Genomic DNA, 11,653 nt, shown 5'->3' on the forward strand with positions numbered 1-11,653 from the left:
TATATATATATATATATACATACATGGCACGTGTAAAGACATTCGAGTGAGATCGTTGCCAGTGCTGCTGGACTGGCTCCTGTACAGGTGGCACATAAAATACACCATTTTGAGCGTGGCCGTTGCCAGTACTGCCTGACTAGCCTTCACGCCGGTGGCACGTAAAAGCACCCACTACACTCTCGGAGTGGTTGGTGTTAGGAAGGGCATCCAGCTGTAGAAACTCCACCAAATCAGATTGGAGCCTGGTGTAGCCATCTGGTTCACCAGTCCTCAGTCAAATCGTCCAACCCATGCTAACATGGAAAGCGGACGTTAAACGATGATGATGATGATGATGATGACATGAGGAGGTGCTGAAAAGTTTCTGGCTTTTAGGGTATCATGAAAGGCTTGGTTGGAGGCCCAACCTTCTGAGTTCTTTTACAGGGCTTAGAAAAACTGAAGGACTGCTGCAATAAATGTGTGAATCTAAGAGGGGAATATGTTGAATAAAATCATAACTAAATCGTCCTCCTGCATTTCCTTTTACCCACAGCCTGTAACTTTTCAGTGTCCCCTTGTAACTTGTCCTGGCTTTTTTGGCTGTAAATTTTGGTCTGAAAAAATTTGAATTTCATGCTGAAAAATATAGTATTTTCGTCTTTATTCAACTAGTGTTTGGAATATAAATTAACAAAAAATTTTGGTGAAGTTTTGAAGTTAGATCACTTGAAAACAGGGATTTCATATCATAGAACCAGGGGCAGTTTCGGTGTTTCTGCCAAACATTTTACACTGTCTTCTTTTTCTCTCTTCTTTCAGACGTACCAGCCAGCTGTCACTGTCCACTATGGTTGAACTGACCAAAGGTCAAGATGGTGAACTGGCTGTTGGACGTGAGATTGTCTCTCCTGGTAAGAAATATAACAACTTGATTCTGAAAATAGCTTTCAGTCATTGATTTTATGTGTGTGTGTATGCATGTGTGGGTATGTTTTATTTGGGAAGTAGTGGTGGGATATTTGTTATCAACCATTATCAATATATATATATGTGTGTATAAGGGATGACCACTAGGTGGACATCCAATATGCTAGAAAGAGGTCATCAATGACCCAACCACAAAGAAAAATAATGTTCTGAAAAATTTCACAAAACATTTTTCTGGAGAACATTATTTTTCTTTGTGGTTGGATCGTTAATGACCTCTTTCTAGCATATTGGACGTCCACCTAGTGGTCATCTCTTATACATGTGTAATACAATTTTTTCTGAATTTTCAGATTTTTTTATATGCTAGGCCACTTGGTTTTGAATTGAATTAATATTCAATTTATCACCCTATATATATAAATATATATAAAGCAATGATTCTAGAAAGGAATTTATAAATATAAATATTTGATACATCACTACGTACATTTCCATAAATTACCTAATTTTGACATTAGAGTCGGTATCCTTGAGATTAGTTTAGTCCGGATTATCCCTGAAGGGATAAACATCCCTCTGTGATTCATCCAATAATGCAGTTTTGCCTGATGAAATGAATCAATGATGACAATCAACTGGATGCCAGTGGATAATACAGACTATACTGTATTAACCCATTACTTCCCATAATTCTATTAACTGGAATTTTTTAATGAAACTTTGATTTCTAGCATAAAACAGCCTTTGAAACACTGGAATGATCAAAATAACATTTCAAAATAACATTTCAAAATAACATTTTAAATAGAAATAAGCGAGATATTTGGTGAAAAATTAGCAAACCTCATTTGAATATCAGAGAAATATACCTAGTAGATATAGCAAAAAGGTTAGATATGTGTAAATATTGACAGATAATTACGAAATTTGTAATTTTTAAGTGATCTCATATGAGATCACTGGTAGGTAATGGGTTAATCCCAAGGATACCAACTTTGATGCTAAAACCATGTGATTTGTGGAAACGTGTGTAGCAATGTATTAAATATTTATAAATTCCATCCTAGAATTATTGTTATTTTTATATCTATCCTACCTTATATCGGTATAACCATGATACAACCCTGAAAAACTGACTCACTAATCAGTATCATTAGATGGTAGCTGGCATAATGAAATAGGAGCTTTATTTGCATACCACTAACGTTACCATAAACAAACTTAAAAGATATATATATATATATATAGGCGCAGGAGTGGCTGTGTGGTAAATAGCTTGCTTACCAACCACATGGTTCCCGGTTCAGTCCCACTGCATGGCACCTTGGGCAAGTGTCTTTTTTTATAGCCTTGGGCTGACCAAAGCCTTGTGAGTGGGTTTGTTTGACAGAAACTGAAAGAAGCCTGTCGAATATGTGTTGGTGTGTTCATGTCCCCTGTAACTTAGTGGTTCAGCAAAAGTGACCGATAGAATAAGTACTAGGCTTCCAAAGAATAAGTCCTGGCGTCGATTTGCTTGACTAAAGGCGGTGCTCCAGCATGGCCACAGTCAAAAGACTGAAACAAGTAAAAGAGTATATATATATATATCTATATATATTATTAATATCTGATATAGTTAACCAAGTTCGTTTAACACTGGGTGCTTGGATTTACTAATCCCTTTTACCTTCTGTTATATGTACGTATGTTATATGAAAGAAGCTTGCTTCTCAACCTCATGGCTCTGGGTTCAGCCCCAGTGTGTGGCACCTTGGGCAAGTGTCTTCTACTATGGCCTCAAGCCAAAGCCATCCAAAGCTTTGTGAGTGGATTTGGTAGATGGAAACTGAAAGAAGCCTGTCGTATATATATGTGTGTGTGTGTGTGCGTGTCTTTGTGTCTGTGGAGGAATGGTTTTCGTCTTGATTCTTTCATGTTATCATCTTGAGAAATTGTGAAGATTTTAAGATAATTTTCTCAACATGAAACCATTGGTTTGCCTTAATACACAAATAAAGAAAAATCTATCCACCAATGTGGTGTTGAGCACTCATTCTTGTTGCTTGACATTTACATATATATTGTGTGTGTGATATATATATATATAAATTAAACAATAGGGTAAAAAATTGGATATTAATTAATATCAATTTAATACCAGGGAACCAGCACATTAAAAAAATCATGGAGATTCAGAAAAAATATCTCAGATCTCAAAGGATTATTGTATATGTATATATAAAAGTATATATATAATTCTGAAGAGAACTGAACTCTTCACCTTTACCTCAGCCACATACTCCTGAGTGGCCTCCTTTATATAGATTGTTATACACACACACACACACACACACACACACACACACACACACACACACACACATATATATATATATATATATACACACACACATAAACAATTATTGTCATGAAAAGTCATATATATATATTTATACACACACACACACACGCACACAGAGTTATAGATAGATAGATAAATAGATATAAAGAGAAAAACAGCAGAGAGATAGATAGATGTAAGCAAGTGTTGTCCTTATTATTGTTGTTGTTATTATTATTTTCATCATCATCATCATCATCATCATTGTTATTATTATTATTATTATTGTTATTATTATTATTATTATTATTATTATTATTATTATTATTATTGTTATTATTATTATTATTATTATTGTTATTATTATTATTATTTTATTCCATTATGTAACCCCACACTTCACATCTGTCTTTGTATTGTCCCCTTCATCCTTTGCCCTGGGAGCGAATAAAAGAAATGTTCATCATCATCATCATCATTATTATTATCATGATTATTATTATTATTATCATTATTATTATTATTATTATTATTATTATTATTATTATTATTATTATTATTATTATTATTATCATCATCATCATCATCATCATCATCATAAGATTGTGAGCTGGCAAAACTGATGGCACGCCAGGCAGAATGCTTAGCAGCATTTCGTATATCTTCACATTCTGAGTTCAAATTCCACCGAGGTCGACTTTGCCTTTCATCCTTTTGGGGTTGATAACTTAAGTTCCAGTCAAGTACTAGGATCAATGTAATTGACTATCTCCCCCTCCCCACAAATTCCAGGCCTTGTGCCTATAGCAGAAAGGATTATTATTATTATTATTATTATTATCATTATAACACAAGTTTGAACAATTGTTTTTCAGGCTCTGGTGGTCTTGGAGGATTGGCTTACATTCTGAAACTCGTGCTCCAGGAATATCAAGTGAAAACTGTGAGATGGCAGTGGTTGTTGGGGCGGCTGTATGTCTTGGACAGATTACTAGAGGAGTTCCCTGGGGAGTTTATCCGTGGCCCAGAACCAGACCCAGATGCTTCTGAAGAACTGAACTCTTCACCTTTACCTCAGCCACATACTCCTAAGACTTCTTCTTCTTCTTCTTCTGCTGCCACTACAACTACTACTACTACTTCTACTACTACTACTACTACTACTACTACTACTTCTTCTTCTTCTTCTTCATCTCCTCCTCCTACATCCTCTTCTTCGTGTCCTCCTTCTTCTTCTTCCTCCTCACAAAACGAATTCTGTCGTATTGTCATTGTTGCCAGGTTTGCAACATATGCCGTTGGTAATGCACATTCCAGAATAGCAAAAATTGCACGTCGTATCTTCTTCATTTGTGTGAAATTCAGCGCAGGGCAGGATGAGATCGTGATACAGCTGGACAATTTACTCGTCACTGCCGTGGACCCTAAGCTGATGCGACCAATGCGCAAAAAGCTGTCGCACATGGTCGACAAAATCAAACAAACCGAGGAGACTGCTAATAAGGTGTGGCATGATTCTGAGAGCAGTCAAGGCACCAGCTGTATCGGTACATCAGCCACAGCATCACCCAATGAAACCCCACTCTCTACACCCCCAGACTCTCCGTTCCCTCTCCCTACAACACTAGACAGTGCAGCTAATCACCCTCTATCCATGACACACTCCTACATATCTAAGGACAATCACCAAGACCCACCTCAACACAGCTTTCAAAATGACCTCCAAAATAATCAACATAGCTCTTGTATGGATATTGTCAATAACACTGGACATGAACTTCGACATGGCCTCTTGAACGATGACCTCCAGAATGAGCTTCAACACAGCTCCCAAAACGACCTTCAATATGACCCCCACTTAGGTCCCCAACATCCCCACTGCAGTGTTAATGCTAGCTGTGCAAAGCTGAAGAATGTTTCTGTGAAGTGCTCTGTAACCCTGGCAACCAGTGACCATTCCGGTGAATGCAAGGTCGAAGAGATTTCCAGCATTACAGCCTGCAACAACAATCATAACAACACCAACACCATCAGCACTAACAGCAGTTGCAACAACAACAACAGCAGCAGCAGCAGCAACAGTAACAAACAGTTTGTCCACAACATCGTGTGCACCACCAAAGTGAACAACTGCACGGACAGCTCTGGAGACCGATCTCAGTTTATGGTGACCATGCCGTCAACATCAACACCGTCCTCATCCATGCAGCACCACCTTGATGACAGCAACAACAGCAGTGTCTGCCATTGCTCCTCTACTCCACTTGCCTGCAGCTCCAGTCACTCGTCGTCCAACATACTCACTGAAGATCTCTCTGATATCACTGTTTCTCCAACAGGCAGCAACGGACCATCTGTCTCTTTCAAAACAGAGATAGCAACACCGAAAGGTTCACCCTGCGGAACCGAGGACCAAAGTAAGTGTTTCTTTCAGCATTGACACATCCAGTTTCTCCATTCTGTCACCCCGGTCCTCTTGTTCTTCATAGAATCCCTTATTCTTCTTCCATACAGAATCTTTTTGTCTCCCTGATTCTGTAAACTTGTTCCTATAACATCTCATTCTCATCCATATTCAAAACTCCTTTCTCATCTACATCGAAGACTCCTTACTCTATTCAATTATTCCTTTTACAAACAGATCTTTCTTAGCCTTTTCCAAAACTACCTCCAATAACCAATTCTTGCTCAGCTGCTTTGAATACATCTTTCTCAGGCAGTACCAACAGTCCTGTTTTCATTCAGTTTCAATACTCGTTTTTAAGTCAGTTCTGATGCTCATTTCTCAGCCAAATCTACTATTCCTTTCTTGGCGAGTTCCAATATTTCTTTCCCAGCAAATGACAATACTCCTGTCTGAACCAGTTCCAGTACATCTTTCCAAGCCATTTCCCAAATTCCTTTATCAGCCAAATATATACTATTTGTCATTGCCTACTCACAAGTGACTGAGACGTTTGGTGAGATGCCATGCTTGAGAAGACCCGTGAAGCCAAATGGAATCATAATCATAGCTGATACTGGTGTCATATAACTGGTACCTGTGCCAGTGTCATAGAAAAACACCTTTCGGACATTGAGCCTCACAGAAGCAATGATAAATGATCAAGGCCTTTGGCGATATGCCATACTTGAGAAGACCTGTCAAGCCAGGTGAAACCGTAGTCGTGGCAGATGCCAGTGTCATGTAACTGGCACCCATGCCAGTGGCATGTAAAAAGCACCCATTGCACTCTTGGAATGGTTGGCATTGGGAAGGGCATCCAGCCGTAGAAACCATGCGAAATCAGACTGGAACCTGGTGTAGCCTCCAGCTTACCATTTTCAATTAAACCGTCTAACCCATGCCAGCATGGAAAGCAGATGCTAACTGATGATGCTGATGATGATGATTTTATATCTAATCTCATCAAGCAGTTCTACTACTCTTTCTCTACCCAGTCCTATACTTCTTTTATCTCTGCTATTCCCAGTAGATCTTTCTCAGACTGAGCTAATATTGATGTCCAAACCCAATCAATATTCCTTTCTCGACCAGATCCAATACTCCTTTTCCATCTTTTCCAACAGCTCTTTTTCAATCAGATATGATACTCTTTTCTCTGTCAAATTCAGTAATCCTTTCCCACCCTGTTCTAATACTCCTTTTTCAGTAAGGTCCAACTCTAAAATTCATTTACCAATGTTCTATTAGTCATCTATCAGTCCTTTCCAATACTTCATTCCCTGGCAATTCTTAAACATCTTGCTCAATCAACTCCAGTACACCATTATTAACAAATTCCAGTGCTCTTTCCTCAGCCAGTTCTTATATTCTTTCATCAACCAATTTCAATACATTGTTTTTAATCAGAGCTTGTACTTTGTTCTCAGTTAGATCTAATACTCACCTCTCTTAAACAAATTCACCTGTATTCATTGTTTTTACCCCATACATATATCCAAAATAATAACAGCATCTTTGTGTCCAAAAATCACAAAGAAGAGCCGCATGCCCTCATGCAGCTATGTAAACTGATCTTTGATACCGCAGGGTTTTTCTTCCTACCAGCGCTTAGTTGTTTTAAAGTGAGATTCAGTCTGTGCAATCTGATCCCCCTCTTTAGATTTGGAGGTCTGACCACAGCATCTCAGCAAGCTAAAGCAGCCTGCAGTGACCAACAAGTTGTAGGTTTTGACATTGGAGTGCATTTCTCCTTGGTGAATTGCCTTACAGAGCTGAAGAGTTCTACCTATCCTGGAGTTGCTGGAAAGGTGTCAAAGAGGTCACTGTGGAGGTGCGTGGCTTAGAGATTAGAGTGTCAGATTCATGATCATAAGATTGTGGTTTCAATTCCTGGACCAGGTAATGCATTGTGTTCTTGAGCAAAGCACTTCATTTCACTTTGCTCCAGTCCACTCAGCTGACAAAAATGAGTAATCCTGTGATGGACTGGTGTCCCATCCTGGTGGGGAATACATATGCCACGAAACTAGGAAACCGTCCCTTATGAGTCGGTATAACTCAAGAAAGTAACTTTATTTACTTCTAAAGAGGCCATTGAATCACATGAGAGACTCTGCTCCTTGATTTAAGGCTGGCCCCACTAGCCTTTTCTTTTCCTATTGGGTTTATACTTGGAGGTTCTTCCATAACATGCTAATTAACCCAAAGCTGGGACTCTGACAGGTGCTACTACTCCAGAGCATACTAGACCTGAAAACAATAGTGACTACAAGATGGTTCCACACTCCTTAAAACCCTAGACCCCTTGAACCAGAGACCCACAACGGGATGCAGTTTAAAGTCGCACCCTGGACAATACCCAATATATCTTCCTCATAAACCCATACTCTTTCCACATTTACTGAATATTCTCCTTACACCTGAACCCAGTATTCCTTGCATGTGTATCATGTGCACCCTATACTCTCTTTGTCCTCCTCCACCCCCAATTCTTTAGTTTGCCATGATACACTGATCCATCACCCATCTGACTATGTGTTCTACTATCTGCTACATAGGCAAGCCTGATTCCTACCAGTATTGCTGCAAAGAAGAGGTGGAGCGGGAGGAAGCAGTAGCTTTAGCCAAGGCTCTAGAGGCGTCGGCAAAACAAGAGCCTTGTCCTTTGGTGCCTGGATTGACTCCATCAGATCGGGAGGAAGTAATCACGGTTCGGATCCAACCAGAGGTAAAATACATAAATATTTTGTCTAATCAAAAAACAAATCCCATTTACTCTTTTACTCCTAAAAAATACTTCAGTTAGTTTTTTGAGGGTTTATATATATATATATATATATATATATATATAATTATGTGTATTTCTTCTATCTTAATGAATAAAAATTCTTCTGATAGAATAAATGGGTTAATAGAAACCAATGTAGCAAAGAACACAAAATAACTGTGGTTAGCTCCTGTTTTTAAGGCAGGAACTCCTTGAAATTTTGGGTATTTGAGTATATTTAAGAATTTAAGGATTGGAGAAAACGCATGTTATAATTGATGATTCCCATGCTTTCCCTGATGAGAAGGTTACAATTTTAATACCAAAGATCCCTATGGATCACACAGGTTCTAATCCTTTGAAACATATGTAGGAATAAAGTATGCAATTATAACATGCGTTTTCTCCAATCCTTAAATTCTTATATATATATATATATATATATATATATATATATTTGTTTTAAAAGAAATGCTGGCATGGCTGTGTGATTGAGAATTTTGCTTCTCAATCACATGGTTTCAGGTTCAGTTCCACTGTGTGGTACCTTGAGCAAGTGTCTTCTACCATAGACCCAGGTCAACAAAAGCTTTGTGAGTAGATTTAGTAAACTGAAACTGAAAGAAGCCTATTGCATGTGTGTGTGTGTATCTGTCTGTTTGTGTCTCCTTGTCTTGACATCACTTAAGGTTGTAAATGAATCTCCATCATTTCAAATATTTTGCAAAAACATGTCTGCTCATGGGTAAAATATTACTTTACATTGAAATAGGTGAGGATTGATGGCAAGACAGAAATCCAGCAGTAGAAAGAACCTGCCTCGATAAACTTCGTCTGAGCCATGCAAGCATGGAAAAGTGGACCTTAAAACGATGATGATGATGTTGGTGATGAAACAGATGGTAGATGACTAAATCAAACCGAGTGTATTACTGCTATATTACTTTTTATCAATCAAAATTTCTGAAGAAGTATAGGCGTAATTTGACTCTTGTACAATTTGAGTTGAGCACTAATTAAATCCTTCTACTCGTCACCATTGGTTTTAATGTCCACCTTTCCATGTCTGTATGGCTTGGACAGAGTTTTTTTTTGTCTGAGAAAGAATTTCTATGGCTGGTTGCCTTTCCAGGTTGTTTGCAACCCCTCATTTATTTCCCAGCAAGATATTTCCCAGTTTCTGCAGGGGTTTTGAAAATGAATGGTACAGCTTGTATGGCAGTCACATTCATTTACAACTATCATTATTTTTAATCAGAGCTTGTACTCTGTTCTCAGTTAGATCTAATACTCACCTCTCTTAAACAAATTCACCTGTATTCATTGTTTTTACCTCATACATATATCCAAAATAATAACAGCATCTTTGTGTCCAAAAATCACAAAGAAGAGCCTCATGCCCTCATGCAGCTATGTAAACTGATCTTTGATACCGCAGGAGACACACACACACGCAATGGGTTTCTTTCAGATTCATGATCATCATGATCATCATCTCATCATTGTTTGACGTCTGCTTTCCATGCTGGGATGGGTTGGACGGTTTGGCATGGAGCTGGCTAGCAGGGCGCTGTCCAGACTCCAGCTGTCTGTTGTGGCACGGTTTCTCCGACTGGATGTCCTTCCTTACTTCTTATTGCTTTATTGCCCACAAGGGGACAAACACAAGGACAGACAAAGGGATTAAGTCGATTACATTGACAGCAAGTGTGTAACTGGTACTTATTTAATTGACCCCGAAAGGATGAAAGGCAAAGTCGACCTCAGCGGAATTTGAACTCAGAACATAGCGGCAGATGAAATACTGCTAAGCATCTCGCCCGGTGCACTATCGTGTCTGCCAGCTCACTGCCTTACTCTTTACTCTTTTACTCTTTTACTTGTTTCAGTCTTTTGACTGTGGCCATGCTGGAGCACCACCTTTAGTCGAGCAAATCGACCCCAGGACTTATTCTTTGGAAACCTAGTACTTATTCTATCGGTCTGTTTTGCCGAACCGCTAAGTTACGGGGACATAAACACACCAGCATCGGTTGTCAAGCGATGTTGGGGGACAAACACATACACACACACATATATATATATACATATATACGACAGGCTTCTTTCAGTTTCCGTCTACCAAATCCACTCACAAGGCTTTGGTCGGCCCGAAGCTATAGTAGAAGACACTTGCCCAAGATGCCACGCAGTGGGACTGAACCCGGTACCATGTGGTTGGTAAGCAAGCTACTTACCACACAGCCACTCCTACGCCTTCCTTACTTCTGTTAAGGAAATCCACTCACAATGCTTTGGTTAGCCTGGGACTATAGCAGAATGCATTTGTTCAAGGTGCCACGCTGTGGGAAGTGAACCTGCAATCATGTGATTGGAAAAGCAAACTTTTTTAACCATATGCTTAGAAGACACCTGTAATAAAAATTTAATTTCCCTTCTGTATCACTCATCACTCATTACTCTACTTTATAATCATTACTCGTCTGTGTCTGTGTTGATTTATGTTGCAGAGTCAAACAGATATGCACCCTTTGGAAAGTCCATTCAACCACAGTAGTATGCTTTCTATGCCAAACAGCAGCAGCAGCAGTAGCAGCAACAACAACAACAACAACAGCAGTAACAACAACAATAGTCCTCTATATTTAGAGAATGTACATTGGGTACGAAGTAACTTGTTAGGGACCGGAGCATTCAGCAGTTGTTATCAAGCAAGGGATGTGAAGACTGGAACATTAATGGCTGTCAAACAGGTTTGTTTCATTTTATGTTTGTTTGTTTATGTGTGCAGTTGTACTTGTAACACGTTGGAAGAGCTCTTTATATTTCAGAACATAATTTATTGTTGTATTAATTGTTGGCACTCCGTCGCTTACGATGTCGAGGGTTCCAGTTGATCCGAACAATGGAACAGCCTGCTTGTGAAATTAACGTGCAAGTGGCTGAGCACTCCACAGACACGTGTACCCTTAACATAGTTTTCGGGGATATTCAGCATGACACTGTGACAAGGCTGGCCCTTTGAATTACAGGCACAACAGAAACAGGAAGTAAGAGTGAGAGAAAGTTGTGGTGAAAGAGTACTGCAGGGTTCGCCACCATCCCCTGCCGGAGCCTTGTGGAGCTTTAGGTGTTTTCGCTCAATAAACACTCACAACGCCCGGTCTGGGAATCGAAACCGCAATCCTATGACCGTGAGTCC

The 11,653-nt window shown here is 39.2% G+C and overlaps 1 protein-coding gene across 1 annotated transcript in view; it reads left to right on the top strand.

The window, feature by feature from the left end:
* Window positions 1-11,653, top strand: part of LOC106881243 (mitogen-activated protein kinase kinase kinase 1) — a 152,012-nt gene that overhangs the window by 125,107 nt on the left and 15,252 nt on the right. Inside the window, exons 12-15 of the mRNA XM_052969870.1 lie at window positions 805-896; window positions 4,114-5,655; window positions 8,243-8,412; window positions 10,962-11,204. Of these exons, the coding sequence (XP_052825830.1) occupies window positions 805-896; window positions 4,114-5,655; window positions 8,243-8,412; window positions 10,962-11,204 (2,047 nt within the window). The remainder of the gene's footprint in view (window positions 1-804; window positions 897-4,113; window positions 5,656-8,242; window positions 8,413-10,961; window positions 11,205-11,653) is intronic.

This window comes from Octopus bimaculoides, chromosome 8 (assembly GCF_001194135.2).
Source record: "Octopus bimaculoides isolate UCB-OBI-ISO-001 chromosome 8, ASM119413v2, whole genome shotgun sequence".
Classification (NCBI taxonomy): Eukaryota; Metazoa; Mollusca; class Cephalopoda; order Octopoda; family Octopodidae; genus Octopus; species Octopus bimaculoides.